Below are 16,140 nucleotides of genomic sequence, written 5' to 3'. Positions count from 1 at the left end.
CAGGTTTCCCCTTCCAAATTATTTCTGTTTAAACGTCTCCGATATATCGCGGATTATTAATATTCAAACACAAAATTCTTAGAATGAGAAAACAAACTCCTGAACTTGTGCCAGGTTGGTTAAATACTTGGTAGTTTTTCTTATTTTTGGCACATCTGGTGGTTTTCTGCTCTACAGGTCCCTGGAGTAGGACGCTGTCCTCTGGTGGACAGCTACCGCTATGCTGCACAACAGCGCCACTCCCAGGAGGCCCACTGCCACTGCAAGAGCTGTAATGATACCTGCAGGAAACAGTTCATTTTTTGTGTTAGTACGTTTTTGTACTAACACAAATAAAAAAAAAGATTATGAAATAGTTTAGAAAAAATATTCAAACTCCTTGAATTTTGTCGCATTAAACCAAAATGTTTTTGTTTTTATATGAATTTTATGAAGTAGACTAAAACAAAGTATAATTATGAAGTGAAACAGCTGAAGCTTTATCATCAAACTTTTTTTATTAATATTATTCCGTTAAAAAAGAGGACAGAATTCTAACGAAGCCTATAGGTCTCTACAAAATGCATATTAACATGATAACCTGAAAACAGGTCAAATTTGTGTGCAAGTTTTCCTCAATAAAAAGTGCAAAAAATATTTTGCAGCAAATCAAAACTAAATCTTTTATGAGAAACAATATTAAAAATAAAATTTCAAGAGGAAATCTGAAACTAACCTGCTGATTTCACAGCCTTTTAATCTTAATCGGGGTAAAAATTGTTTCCAACATAATTTTCTCACACGGCAAAATGTAAAGTGCAAAACAAAGTATTTGTCTTTTGTAACCAAGTTATAACAAAAAGGTTAAAAAAAATCCAAATCAGTTATTATTCTTTCTCAAACTTGCAAACATTTTGAAACAAAGTGACTCAAACCTTGTTGCTGAAAACAGATTTGTTCAGTCGAGCCCAAGAGAAACATCGACGTTGGTTTTGTGTAAATATGAGCAGTAAAGTATTGTTGTGATCTGATTTTTAGATGTAATTACGGTATAACCTTTAACCCCTACCTGTGCTGGACCACCCGGTCCTGACGCCGCACTCGGCCTCCCAGTCGTCCGGCATCACGTCGCGCACCAGCTCGGTGAAGGAGGTCAAAGGGCAGCGGCTCAGTCCGCCGCAGCCCGGCACGCGGCGGGCGTAGGGCTCGGACGAGGATTCATTACGGTAATGCAGCTCCACTGAATAGGATCTGGGCGATTGTTAGCATGAGCACAATAAGATGACACACACTTGTGGGAAGTGTTATGTAAATGGGCTTTTTGCATCCTGCGCTAATTTGGCCAAAGCGCCGCTGGACGGACGCCCGGCCTCCATCGGATTTTGAAAAGGAAAATATATTTGAATGGTTCATTCAACTAAAAAGAAGGATGCAATAACTCAAAATGTGTGTGCGCGTCTGACCTAGATACCGCACTTGAATATGCAAATAGCAGAGTGAGTGTAGAACAGACTGGAAGGAAGTCATTACCCATCATCCTCCTGGTAGAACTCAAAGAGTTGACAGGCAGCGTAGGGAGGCAGGAGGCCGTCGTAGACGTCCAGCGCTGCCTGCAGGGTGATGAGTGTGGAGTCATGCTAGGATAAGTGCAAGCAGTGAGGACGTGAGGGGAGGTGAAGCAGACACAGATAGCCAGTTTATGTGAGACGCTGAACTTACAGCTGAGTACATAATAAATTTCAGCGCGTCGCTACCGCCGCCGCCACCGCTGCTGCTGCTGCTGCTGCTGCTGCGCTCAACGGCGTCTGAGAAATTCCTGAGGATGGCGTTTAGCAACACCCCTGGCAAATTAACACAGAGTCAACAGAGCAAATGTGTTTTCCACAGACACCAATAGGATCCTCTTGACCCCGTTGAGCCGCTTCCTCTGGCGCCGTCGTCTCACGTGCGACTCTTCCGCCGCGAGAGCCAACGCTGCACTTCACATCATTTGAGGCGAAAACAAAGCATGGGCCAGCAGCCACAGAGGTTAAACAGCTTCACACGCGCGCAAACACACACACACACACATCCTGCAAGATTCATCTCTGCACTGTGCTGCAGATAAAATCTAATTTCATTTCTGCAACACGGCAGTTCAAAGTGCTTTACGTAATAAAAACACAAAGTCACAGAAACACAGTCAACAACTGAGTCGTTTCATTTTACCATCAATCAGATCATTGATTGAACACTAACTCTTAACCAAGTGGGGTTTTAGTCTGGATTTAAAGAAACTCAGTGTTTCGGCTGTTTTGCAGTTTTCTGGAAGGCTGATCCAGCAGCAGCAGAGCTTTAATCAGTGATTTATAAACTAACATCACTATTTTAAAGTCTGTTCTCTCAGTGGAGCGTAGAACTGGCTGATGTTCTCTGTCCTCCTGGTTTTAGTCAGAATGCCAGCAACAGCGTTCTGCATCTGATTGATCTTTTTGTTTAGATCTGAAAAGAAACTTGCAGGAATGAATGTCACTAAAGACAAATGCATGGAGGAGTTTCTGTAGATGTTTTTGGGACATTAGTCCTCTAACCCTGTAAATGTTCTTCAGTTACACTTTGTAAGTGTCCTTATGTGGTTCTGAAGGTTCAGGTCAGAGGTCATCAGTACTCCCAGGTTCCCACTGCTGTCTTTTTCTTCTTTCGGCTTTTTAAGTGCTAACCTAAAAACTAGTGTATTCAATTCTTGGAGGTTTGACAAAATTAATAAATAGTCTAAAACTCACGAAATTTATTTACTTAAAGAGTAGAAGACAGTAGACACAACGAAATGCGTCTCAGCCAGTTACAGTTTTACAGTGTAAAGTGAGTTCCCACCTCCAGAGAGCCGGGCCTTCTCTCTCCGCTTGTGACTGAGGATGCTGTATGTGACCTCGAAGGAAGCGATCCTCCGCAGCGTTTCCAGGACGTCCGGCGTGGCCCAGCGAGGGAGAGTCAGGTTATGGATCCTCTGTGCACGGAAAACTGTTATCAGTTACGTTACACCGACACGCGGACATGGAAAATTTAAAAAGAAAACGGGGTTAATTTGCTGCGTTGCATTGTTTCTGTGATCCCGTCTATTTTTAGATTAGAGTAGGAAGACAACAGATGCTCATTTTGCAAGTGTGAATGAACAACAGCAACCTGGCCCAGAAAGCTGCATGTCAAAGCACCTTAATTACTACATTTCCATATGTTCTCCATTTCAAATCTGACTGGAAGTATGAACATCATCACCTTGCATGAAGAGAAAACTATTTTCCCCTTATTTCATTATTTTTGGCTTACGATCTGCAGCTAGAGAAGAAATGCTTGAGAAACTCCTATTGGTTTGATATGCATTAAAACATCTTGGTGCTAAAACATAAACTTATTTCTGCGTTGGGAAAAACAGCCAATCAGCGCTGAGAAAAATAAATGCCGCTTTCTGATTGGCTCCTTACACAGCATTTCTGAAAAATTTGAATTATGCTCTATGAAAACATGTGAACAGGTGATTTATGTCACAAATTTTCCTTGGATAAATTAAAGACAACTAAAGCATGAATATAGAGGAGTTTATAAAGGTATTCATTCAAATTGAATTATTATTTTTTTGTATTTTAGGACAGAAAGCAGTGGATCTGTTTTTCCCTCAGCATGATGCTGCCAGCTCCAGCCTGTGTAATTTTTCTCCCGCTTGACATTTACGCAAAACTTTGTTCTGATCAGTTGCAGAAAATCCCTGTGAAACAAACTGAAAGTTTGTGGCTGAAATGAGGAAAAATTTGTTCAATTTAATTCAGCTTTAATTTGGAGACCTTGTGAAAATGCTTTATGTGGAACAAACCTGACAGGTCAGAGTGTCGTGAACCCTCCAGATCTTTTTGCCAACCAGTCGCGACACGGGGTAGCCGGTGTGGTTAGAAAGCCTCTCCACGAAGCTCTGCAGGTCAAACACAAGAATTTCAATCAGGATTTTCTCCACGCAGAATTTCACTTATATTTAGTTAAATGTTATTGAGTGTTTTACATCTTATCTGCGCTTATTTAAGCCGTTGTCTGGCTGCGTATGACGGTAACAGTAGCCGGGTTTCTGCTACAAAGACGCGCAAACTTTGTCAATATTCTGCTAATGTCGAAAAAACACAGTTTCACAATTTCAGTGTTTGAATTAAATAAGAAAAGTTAAAAGCCAGCTGCTTGAAACGTGAACATATTCAGATGTTTTGATATCAAACACATAAACTGATTTTCTAAAGGACACAACAAATTTAACTAACTGTCTTAAAACTCGACCAGGTTGAAAATGAAAAGCAGAACAAGCCCATAAATCAACAAAAGCCTCACATTTATTTGCAGTTCTTTTTCTTTTCATCTAAATCTTAAATCTGTCTGCAACTTTTACATCGCTGATCAATTTCCCCCCTTGAGTCTTGACCTTTTTTTTTCAGATTTATGCAGGTTTTTCTTTTTTTCCTGTGTTTGGAACGTGTTGGTTCTAAAAACGGACAGTGTGAAACGTCTCCACCCGGTTCTTGCAGGTACAGCAGAGGGTGTTGGTGTTTAACAGCAGCGGGCCTGGCCCGATCTCCAACACCTCCTTAGCAAGCAGCGCATGGGACTCGGTTTAATTAAAACTGTTTCATTGTAATTCCTTATCTAATTTAATCCAACCGTTAATTAGTGTCTCTAAGAATGTGAGAGAAATTGCACTGTGCAGCTTTTTGTAGGCACTGGAGTCACCGTGCCTGAGAAAATCAGCGAGAGGACGCGATGCATGGTGCATAACTAACACGTCCACTGGAAGTGCTGATTGTGTCGGCAGGAGCAGCCGCTGTCGACTGCAGCGATTTCACCCAAAAATGCGCAATTTTGTTTGCTGGTTTACGTACCAAACAGCCAAAATGACAAAAAATAGCGTTTAGCAGTAAATCCAGCAGGATTGTGCAAATCTGCTATGAAATTAATGAGCAGTAAACAAGATTTCACAAGTTCACAGGGACATGGCTCCGGGAAAGAGACACGAAAACAGGAAGGAAAGGTGACGACCTTCTCATGGTGGAACCAGACGATGCAAATCAGCTTTCTTCAGATAACTTCTGCCTGCATATGAATCATTTCAATCCAGTAGCTTCATTTCTTTGCCGCAGGACAAAAAAAAAGAAAAGGTTTCTGCTTTTAATGCCAACTAGCTGTAATGCAATGCTAATGCTAACTCCTGTGAAACCAGAAGCAAGAATTGGAATTTCTGATTTGTTTTCTTTTATTTCCTCACTCTTTTAGCAGCTGACAGTACTGAGGCTTTTAATTGGAAATTTAGCTCTCCACCCAGGGCGCTACTTCCTGTGGGGCGTCATGCATTCAAAACACAAGAAAAATTACGTCTGCTGCACCCAAAACATGGTAAATAATCTAATCCTTTGTTTCTAAAAACAAGACAATTTTTTAAATTATCAAAATCCTTCTTGGTTTTTTATTTTTATAAATATAATCAACTGCACTTTTCAAATTCATTCAAACTTTCTGAAGTTTTCACACATTTATACCCATAAAAACCATCAAACGGATGGATCAAAGGGGTTTTCCCAGGTGGAGTTTGTTATTTTTGGGGTCCATCCTACCTGGTGCGCCCGCAGGAACGTCTGGTAGGGGGCGCTCTCAAAGGTCTCCGTCATCAAAGCTCTGAACCTCGGACAGTCTTTGCCTGGAGACTTCAAAAGCTTCAACAGCAGAAAATGAAAGCATTAAAACACAGACAAGTAAAGGAGCATTTACTTTTAGCTCTGCAAGCCTTTGGAGTATAAATACACCGTCGCTTTGCACTGTAAAACAACGGGCCCTGAACGGCGTCAGGTTCAGCTGGAACTCTGACAGCAGCATGAAGCCGGGGACCCGACTAAATTTATGCAGGGTTTGGGTACAGCTGTGCACGGCTGCTGGATGAAAAGGAAATATTTATTTGGCTCAGCAGCCCACCTTATCCTGGGCCCTGGGGACGGTGTGCACTGGAATGGGCCGCCACAGTAACTGGGGCATGATGGGAGGCGGGCGTCTGGTGGGGGGGAACATCCCAGCAAGGCAGGCCTGGGCGCTCATCAGCGTGCGGTCGTAGTCGGTGCTCCGGACATAAATCTGGAGGAAACATGGAGAAAACATGGAGGAAACATGGAGAAAACATGGAGGAAATATGGCGGAAATATGGAGGAAACATGGAGGAAATATGGAGGAAACATAGAGGAAATATGGAGGAAACATAGAGGAAACATGGAGGAAACATAGAGGAAACATGGAGGAAACATGAAGGAAATATGGAGGAAACATAGAGAAAATATGGAGGAAACAGAGGAAACATGGAGGAAATATGAAGGAAATATGGAGGAAACATGGAGGAAACATGGAGGAAACATAGAGGAAATATGGAGGAAACATAGAGGAAACATGGAGGAAACATAGAGGAAATATGGAGGAAACAGAGGAAATATGGAGGAAACATGGAGGAAACATAGAGGAAATATGGAGGAAACATAGAGGAAACATAGAGGAAACATGGAGGAAACATAGAGGAAACATAGAGGAAACATGGAGGAAACATGGAGGAAACATAGAGGAAACATAGAGGAAACATGGAGGAAACATGGAGGAAACATAGAGGAAACATAGAGGAAACATAGAGGAAATATGGAGGAAACATGGAGGAAACATAGAGGAAATATGGAGGAAACATAGAGGAAACATGGAGGAAACATAGAGGAAATATGGAGGAAACATGGAGGAAACATAGAGGAAATATGGAGGAAACATAGAGGAAATATGGAGGAAACATGGAGGAAACATAGAGGAAATATGGAGGAAACATAGAGGAAACATGGAGGAAACATAGAGGAAATATGGAGGAAACTTGGAGGAAACATGGAGGAAACATAGAGGAAACATGGAGGAAACATAGAGGAAATATGGAGGAAACTTGGAGGAAACATGGAGGAAACATAGAGGAAATATGGAGGAAACATAGAGGAAATATGGAGGAAACTTGGAGGAAACATGGAGGAAACATAGAGGAAATATGGAGGAAACATAGAGGAAATATGGAGGAAACATAGAGGAAACATAGAGGAAACATGGAGGAAACATAGAGGAAACATAGAGGAAACATGGAGGAAACATAGAGGAAACAGAGGAAACATGGAGGAAACATAGAGGAAACATAGAGGAAATATGGAGGAAACTTGGAGGAAACATGGAGGAAACATAGAGGAAACATGGAGGAAACATGGAGGAAACATAGAGGAAACATGGAGGAAACATAGAGGAAACATGGAGGAAACATAGAGGAAACAGAGGAAACATGGAGGAAACATAGAGGAAACATGGAGGAAACATAGAGGAAACATGGAGGAAACATAGAGGAAACATGGAGGAAACATAGAGGAAACATAGAGGAAATATGGAGGAAACTTGGAGGAAACATGGAGGAAACATAGAGGAAACATGGAGGAAACATAGAGGAAACATGGAGGAAACATGGAGGAAACATAGAGGAAACATAGAGGAAACATGGAGGAAACATAGAGGAAACATGGAGGAAACATGGAGGAAACATAGAGGAAACATAGAGGAAATATGGAGGAAACTTGGAGGAAACATGGAGGAAACATAGAGGAAACATGGAGGAAACATGGAGGAAATATGGAGGAAACATAGAGGAAACATGGAGGAAACATGGAGGAAATATGGAGGAAACGTTGAAGTACGCTGCATGTGATGAAATATGACAGCGTATTCGTGCCACTATAGATAGAAAAAAAGTTAATTTCCCATCAAATATTTTTAGATTAATTTCAGAAAAAAACAAATTATTTTTCAGCTCCAAAAGTTGAACATTTACAAAAACAAAATCAGAATTTGGACAATTAATTTCCTAGAAAATCTTGAAAAGTCAAAGATTTTCTAGAGAAATTTGAGATTAATCTCAGAAACTTTCTGGAAAAAACTCAGAAACTTTTAGATAAATTTGAGAAATTTTCTAGAAAAAAAAGTTTTTATCTCCAAAAGTGAAAAAAAAAATGCAACAAAAAAATCTTCATTTGCTATGAATTCAATGCACAATCTCTGCCCTGCTCTATGTGGGTCAGCTGAGCCATCATCAACTGGAGGGAAGGATTTGAAAAAATGCGGGAAGGAGGAAGGTGGGAGATCCGGCTGGCTGTGATCTCCTCTGACACCAGCCTTTGGTCGTCTCCATCCCTCTGTCACTCTGTCTCAGGCTTTTGTACACAGTACCTCCCTCTGATAAGCTCAGATGCTTCTGTGACACCAAAAATCCTCCTTTTCCCCCCTGTTTTGTGAAATTAAAGCAGACGTGGCAGCACAGGGGGAAAGCTCGGTACAAGCTGTGAGCGACTCGGAGGCAAATTACCAACGACAGGTACTGAGAAGAAGAGTTGGTATTTTCATATTAATTGCATGTTACTTTAAACCAGGAGAAGGAGGAAGGGGACAGTTTGGAGACAATAAGGGAGTGGAAGCAGAAATCATGACAGTCTGCTGAGCCTGCAGCCCCACTCAACCCTGCATGCTGCCAAGTGTATACAGTACAAACTGTGGCGCCCAGGGCTGCCTTACCCCCACATTCAGCATATAACAAGGCCGCCGCAGCGATACGACCACAATGTGTCATCCTCATTAAATTACTGCATGCAGTGCAGCCGCCGCAGACGGCAAACGCACACAAAACCTGTGGCGTGTTGCAGCGGCGGCGGTGGCGTACGTGAGAATCCAGATGTGACAATGTGAGGAATCACACACACCTCTTTGCTGCTGTATTCCTCGCTGAGGAAGTTTCCGTAGCGCCTGCGCAGAAACCTGCCCAGCTCAAAGTGCTGCTTCATGCCCAGCTGAGAGGGAAGCAGAGAAAACGTGCATAAAACGGGATTTTAGGACACATCAACTTTACATACAGAAAACTTTTATTTATTATTTTATTTTTTTGCACTTTTTACTTTCATTTCAGTAATTTTATTTTGAAGTATCTCTTCTCTTACTTGAGTAAAATTTCTGGATTTTCTTCCCAGGGAATGAAAAAACGCTGTTTTTATTGGAAGAAACTGATATGCAAAACAATTTATTTTGCCTGATTTTTGCCATTTAAATTGCCACCTAACTTTATATTTTGGTCTGTCTCATCATGTAATTTTTGAACATTTATGATGGGTAATTTGATGAGTTACTCAGCACTTGGGTTGACATTTTAAGCAAGTACTTTTTTTCTCTTACTTTACTCATTTTTTCTACCTGAGTAGAAATACAGCTACTCTTATTTGAGTACAATACTTTGTTTACTCCGCAAACCTCTGCAAGCAAACTGGACTTAAATAAATGTGTGTTTCTGCAGGACCGTGCAGCGAAACCTCTAAACATGAGTGACCTTTGACCCTGAGGCCCTGATTTCTCACACTGCAGTCATAAATCACAGAGTGTGTGATTTAACCTGAATTTAATTGCTGCTGATGTAAGAAAACATAAAAACCAACATATGACATTTATTTGTCAACAATCTAAAAATCATCTTTTGTGTTTTTGTCACAATAAAAACATTGAAGCACATTATTGTATTATATTAGTTTGTTTGACACAATATAAAGTTATAATCTACAGTAAATTTTCATTCCTGTTCCTGTTAATCTGTAATTTGTCATCATTTAACTTCATATGGTCAGATTTAAATTTTAGCAGCTGTTTCACATTGAACTGCTGAACATTAAACAAAGCATTTAAAAATAGAAAAAGACATGAAAACACAATACATATTTCAGAAAGCATGAAAGAACAATAGCAGGTTTGTTAATGTTTAATCGTTTGTCTTTCTGCTTGTGCCGAACTGCTCAGTTGAATCTGATCAACCTGACAGGGAAGTGGAGCATGAAGAGACAAACCTGAGAAATTTGAACGGTGAAATTACATTTTTAAGTGGCGACTTTGTGAACGGAGACAACCGGCTTTGCTTCCCATCTGTTTAAGAAACCAAATATTTGTTGATTTTTGTTTAATTATTTTGTATTTGTGTTCAGTTCAGCTTTCTCTGTTAAATTGTAGTTTGATGAGCTCAACTTTTACCTTAATGAGGTAAAAATTCAAATGTAAAGTTTCGAAAAGCACAAAAAGACGTTGCAGTTTCACCAGTTTTCTAAAATGTTTTCAGCTTAAAGACTTTTCACTCTCAAAAAAGACAAATCCGTCTGTTTGGTGATGTTTCCTGCTTAAAGGGGCAGATATTGTGTATTTTCCAGGCACTTAGTGCTATTTTACAGCACAATCAAGTCAGTATGTTACTTTCAGTTGTTAAAAGAAAATGCTGCATATATCAGACTTAGAAGAAATTGGCTTTGCAGTTCGATGTCTTGAAAATGGCCTCTGTCTCTTTAAGGGAGTTGCCCTCTTTCCAACACTCTGCCTTCAGCAATCATCATAACAGTGTTTCTCCATTGTGCCGTTAATCAGTGTTGAACTGAGAAGTAGTTTGTGTGAACCAGATATTTGCTGATTGCTGCTGGCTAGTCTGAAGGAGTTGAGTGGGGGAGGCATGGAGCTCTGTGAGGCCACTGATATGTTAGCAAGTTATTGATAATCAAATTGGAGGATGTTGCAATTAATCTGACAGTCTGATCAATTAACCTGTAATGCTAGTTTGTTACCTTCAAAGTGTTAAAACACAAGAAAAAACATATTTTATGCAACAAGCCTTTTTGTACAAATAAGAATGCTTTTATGAAAAGCTTCAGAATCAGAAAAACATAATTTGTCCCTCTATTGACAGGTTCAGATGATAATTGATACGAATTAGATGTATAAAATAGACAAATAATTACTCCAATTTTAATATTAAAAGAAAATATTAGTAGAACATTTTATTGCTAATGTCCCAGATAAAATTATTGCTTTATTAGATTGAACTTTTGAATGCTACCTTCTGCTCAAGGTTATCATTCTGTGAGATGCTATTCGGTGGTTTGTTCCAGTTTTACCCTTCATGCTCCTAAAAACTGGAAGTTTTAGCACAAAGAAACAACATGTACCTCGGTGAGCTGTCCGAAGCCCTGAGCCCAGTCTTCCTCCCCATGTGGATCCCTGGGGTATGACTCAATAGGCGATCGATCGCCGTGTCGGAACACCTTAAAAGTCAGAACAGATTATATTGCATGAATTCAGGCGCCGTGCTGCGGCTGCTGCGCTCATCACGCCCTCTAGCTAGAGGAGGAACTCTGAGAGACAGAAAGTGGTGACTAGGAGCAGATCAGGCCAGATTTAAGGCTCAGGCATAGTGTCACCAACATGCACACTGTAAAACACGAGAAGGTGCTTTAACTTGGAAATGGAAGCCCACCTGCTGCTTTGAAAATACGATTTAAGTCAACAAGGAAATTATTTTGGTTTTAACTCAAATTAAAGTTTATGAAGTTGATTTAACACCAAGAAACAAGTTGTCTCAACACAGTTTTTTTAAGTTCATTAATCTTAAATTGTGACTTTTAACTTAATGCTGCAATTTACACCAAATTAAATCACAATATGCAACAAAATCTGTCCTGATTTCTCTATGATTTTCACTCTCAATATCAGGTTAAAATAACGACTCATTTTACTTTAGAATGATTTATATTCTAGTTTCAAAACTCATGAATTTTAGAGGAGATAGTAACTAAATGCGGCTCAAATGTTTTACAGTGCAGACTCACCTGTGTGAGGAGGGATTTGACCCAGAGCTACATTTCACTGGATTATGAAGACATTCAATTCGCTCCAGCAAACACACATTAACTTTGTTTTTTTTAACTGTCTTCAGACCCCAAACAAAGAGCCTGTAGGATTAACACTGCAAAAATACAAATCTTGAGTATTTTTAGTTTTCCTTCAAGTCCAAATACCTTACTACACTCGATTTAAGACAAAACGAACCTTTCAGCAAGATAAAGAGGCTTGTTTCAAGTAAATAATTTCTTAATTTTTATCAAAAAGTTTATTCTCTTGTTTATTTATCTGCTACTTTTTCATCAATATGAAGGAACAGTTGGATTAAGACAAGCTTCTTTACCCTTTAGGTTATCTGTAGGTTAATTCAGTCTTATTTTAAGTGTAATAAGGTAAAATACTTGGTAAGACTTGGTGTTTTTGCAGAAAGTACAAATTTTCTTATTTAAGAGCCAAAAAAATTTAAATTTTAAACGTCCCAACCGAATGTAATATTTTTTTTAAAAAGCTGTACTGCATACTATGCATAGTAAGTATGAGTTGCACATGAAAAGGTCATGTATGACCTCACAGGTTCTGGTGTGAGTTCATTAAAGAAACGGCTGATTTACAGTGAAACCTCGAACGCCGTCGTCCTCTCAGTGGCTTCTGCAGCCGGCCGCCCCGTCACACCCTTCCTGCTCCTGTCAGTTCACCTTCGTGTTCCTGAGAGCATGTCCTACACGGCTTTGCTTTTACTGGGGAAGTGGTGGAGAAGTGGGACGCAGGTATTTTATTTACTGGACATGCTTTTCATGTCCATGCGCTTGTTTCTCAGTCGGTGTCTCGCAGCCGAACCTCTCAGCGCCGCTCGCTCCGACTGCTTCTGCACACCTGGAGTGTTACCTGTCGCCTCTTGGAAAATATTTACTTAATTCTGCTATTAATTTAAACTAAACTTAAAATACGTCCCTCTATACAGGAAGATAATAATTTATTTTCCAGATAATTGAATATTCTAAGACCAACATAATTTTTTGAATTAAAATAAAAAGCATTATTGTAAAATCTGCCCACTGCTTGAAAAGGATACATGACTGTTTTTGTGTGTAGTGTCTCCTTAAGTAATTCAACTGTGTGCTGAAGTGTTACATAAAGAGGTTTATGAACAAAGCCGCAGTGTCTGGGGGAGATATGCTTGCCGCTGTCTGAGGCCAGGCTCAAAGTAATCCTTTGTGATAAAAGTGTAAATAAAATAATACTCACTGGGCAGAAAACGGCAGCGTAATCAGCAACAATGCAAATCAAAGCAGGCTGTCAGATTATGTTAAAATCATGGCGTTCAACATACAAATGCTATCAGCAGCACTATGCAAACATCTAGTGTGAGATGTATTACAGGAGGAAAAAAAAGGAAGCGTACATCATGACTGAGGATTTCAATGGTTTCACTTACAGCAACAACAAACTTGAGCTGCTGGGACTCGGTCAAGCAGATGCAGCAGAGGAGGAAGAAACATCCAGTCCACATCATGTCGACTCACAAAACGCTGCTTCGTCTGAAAAATCCCCGCCTGCATTTAGGAGGGAAAGTTACAGAATCATAATCCCCAAAACGTGATTTAAATTCTCGTCTGTTTACCTTAAGCACACATGTTGCTGTTTCAGTCAAATGCTTGACTCAGCGGTTTCTGTGCATCCCACATGTCCTGCATCAGGACTGCAGACTTTGGTTAAGCTCTTGTTTTGTTGAAGTTAAGCAGAGCTTTTATAGTCCTGCTACCTGACCTCACCTTTCTGTCCCTCCTTCACACTGTAAAACATTTCAGCCACAGTTAGTTGTGTCTACAATCTTCTAGTCTAAATCAAATAAATTTGGCGAGTTTTCGATTTGTTTGTGAAAGATAGTAAGTTGTGTTAACTTTTTATTAGGAGTTTAATAAACTAGAGTTTTTAGATTAGCACTTAAAATGACTGAAAGAAAAAAAAGAGTGGGAACTATTTCCCAGAATGCTTAGCGGCGTGTTTCTGTGTCCTGAGATGGAAGTGCGTTACATTATTGAGGCAAATGTTTATTTTAGTGCAGCTGACAGGATAATATCCTGATCACACTAAATGTTTCTGAGCTGAATTCATTGAGATGTTTAATAAAATTCATCATCAGATCAGAAATTTGGTTCATAACTAGAATTTAAATTATTCTAAAGTAAAATGAGTTGTTATTTTAACCTCATATTGTGAGTAAAAAACTTTAATTTATGAGTTAAAACCAAAATTATTTTCTTGTTGAAATAAATTGCATTTTCAAGGCAGCAGGTGGGCTTTTATTTTCAAGTTAAACCAACTCCTCATGTTTTACAGTGTGCGTCCTCTGCATCCACGACCTAAAACGCAACTTTGACAGATTTAAGTCAGAGTTGGATCTTCAGGGAGGGAGGAATCGTCCCTGAAGGCGACGTCACATGTTTCAATCTGTGTTTACACCTGTGTGACAAAGAAATGAGCAAAATGCTGATGTGTGCAGCCGACTTCACCAACAGTGTTCTGGTCAGTGGAAACACACGAAGGCCTGACCACAAACACTCATTAAAGCCGACTGTCATCTGCTGCGGGTCGGCCCAAAATGACAGGGCCGCTGCTGTTTTCCTTACTTAGCACGCCTTTAAGTATGTGTTGGTGTCAACGCAGCTTTGTGGGATATAGAATGGGATTACCGAGCGTGAGCTGTGTTGATGTCATGTTTTAAATGTGTAAGACGGGCAGGACCGAGTCATTCAGCAAATATGGGTCAGCAGACGGCTTGTGGGCCAACAATAGGAATGACTTTATTTGAAAAAACTTGAAAATGAAACAAAATATGACGTGCGTCTATGATGGTGGATCTTTTGCAGCTTGGCTTTGTCAGAAATTATTTGTGTATCTTAGAAGGAGAAAACAACCTGAAGTCAGAACATAGTAAGAATATTAGCAGATAGCCTGGATAGCTCAATGCTAACTCGACTTGCTAACTCGACACAAGAAGTTAGCTTGCATTTTCTGTAGTTGTAATTATTTTAAGCTTGTTAAAATTTACTCTTTGTATTTATTTCATTTGGACATTTATTGTTTTATGCTCCGCCCCCTTTTTCTGTCGCAGTTCTCTGACTGTGGTGTGTGTGTGTTAGCATTAGCTCTGTTTTTTCTTTACATATATTATGTCTACATATAAATTAGACTAATTTGATAATGTACAATGTTTCATGAGTAGTTTTGTTATGTTTTGCAAACGTTTTTATCTGTTATCATTATTAATGTTGTCCAATTAAGATATTTCTTTGTAGGGTTATTTTTACTCCTACTCTTTGCAACACTGAAGCATGTCATCACAACAGTACTTCTCATTATGCCGTTTACAGCCGTTCTGTGAAGTAATTCGTATGATGAGCACATCTGTGTCCAACACCTTTGGTTCTGCTGGAAACGGAGATTTGCGTCCTGGATGTGTGCCGTCGTCTTCATCACGGCCCAGACGCCTCGCCGAGTCTTTGTTGCGATGAATTAAAGCAGCTCTGGAAGCGAAGGTGGGTCCAAACAGGGACGAGCCAAGTTGTGTTTCATTTTAATGCGGGTCTTTACTGTACAGCTCTCACTATGTCCATCTGCTTGACTGTTTTTCTCTCCGTTGCAGCAGAGCACAGTAATCCCCTCGCTGGCAAGCGCACACACAGAGAGGGTGACACTGGTTAGCCCTGCAAAGCTGAACGCCGGTACCACTGGGTCAGTGAGTCCACCTGCACCCGTCCAGGAGGCGACACACAGGCTCACACCAGCACCAGCCGCAGATCCCCATATGGCGCGTGAAGACACACACCCCACATCCCAGCATCGACGCAAAAGGAGGAAAATATGTATGTTGATGCACACAAGTTCACTGCAGGGTCACAGAACGAGTGCGTTCCCGTTTCCGGAGAACAAGCTCGACCCCAAATCACATCCGTCTTCCTCCTTCCTGTCCCTCAAGCGGCTGTTGTGTTTATGTTTGTTTTTGATCCTGGATAAAATAATTGTAGTCATTTCAAGACGGTTGTCATGGCGACCCAGAGGTTGATGCATGTTGACGGAGAAACTGCAGAGCGGGAGATAAGATGTGGGCAGAGGTGTGTGTGTGTGCGTGTGCGTGTGTGTGTGTGTGTGTGTTTCAGAGTCGATACGCGTCCCTCCGTCCTGCGTGTGACGGGCCCTAAAAGACTGCGGCCCGGGATCAGACGTGAACGGTTCTGAGTGCCGAGGAGGGGGGAGGGGGGGGGGGGGGAGGGGGGGCTGTGGGGGGTGCTATTTTAGTCTGGGTGTTGTCATGGAAACTGCAGCCTCACTACAAATGGAGACATCCAGAAACGCGTGGATCGCCGAACAAATGATGTGCGTAAAGGCTCGGCGTGAAGCTACGCCACGGCCACG

The 16,140-nt window shown here is 40.7% G+C and overlaps 1 protein-coding gene across 2 annotated transcripts; it reads right to left on the bottom strand.

Moving 5' to 3' along the window:
- Window positions 1-70: 70 nt before the first annotated feature.
- LOC129377655 (testicular acid phosphatase homolog) lies at window positions 71-13,436 on the bottom strand. 2 transcript variants are annotated; one of them, XM_055057753.1, is made up of 12 exons: window positions 13,346-13,436; window positions 13,160-13,277; window positions 11,052-11,147; window positions 8,787-8,873; window positions 5,956-6,111; window positions 5,601-5,699; window positions 3,827-3,922; window positions 2,833-2,965; window positions 1,699-1,820; window positions 1,510-1,616; window positions 1,049-1,230; window positions 71-281 (listed from the first exon to the last, which is right to left on the bottom strand). In XM_055057753.1, exons 2-12 carry the CDS (start codon window positions 13,235-13,237, stop codon window positions 172-174), a joined length of 1,266 nt encoding a protein of 421 aa, XP_054913728.1. In that variant the 5' UTR covers window positions 13,238-13,277; window positions 13,346-13,436; the 3' UTR covers window positions 71-171. The 2 variants fall into 2 exon arrangements, with proteins under 2 accessions (XP_054913728.1, XP_054913729.1); XM_055057754.1 differs by having other exon boundaries at window positions 13,160-13,262.
- Between the last annotated feature and the right edge of the window lie 2,704 nt (window positions 13,437-16,140).

Source organism: Poeciliopsis prolifica, unplaced genomic scaffold, assembly GCF_027474105.1.
Source record: "Poeciliopsis prolifica strain line A6 unplaced genomic scaffold, Auburn_PproV2 SCAFFOLD049, whole genome shotgun sequence".
NCBI classification, from domain to species: Eukaryota; Metazoa; Chordata; class Actinopteri; order Cyprinodontiformes; family Poeciliidae; genus Poeciliopsis; species Poeciliopsis prolifica.
This window is presented reverse-complemented; position numbering and strand designations above follow the sequence as displayed.

Coding starts and splice junctions, on each gene's coding strand:
- LOC129377655 (XM_055057753.1), bottom strand. CDS start 13,237: ATGATGTGGACTGGATGTTTCTTCCTCCTCTGCTGCATCTGCTTGACC. Junction 5,700..5,955: donor TCCCCAGGGCCCAGGATAAG/GTGGGCTGCTGA, acceptor CTGCTGTTGAAG/CTTTTGAAGTCTCCAGGCAA. Junction 2,966..3,826: donor ACGACACTCTGACCTGTCAG/GTTTGTTCCACA, acceptor TTCCGTGCACAG/AGGATCCATAACCTGACTCT.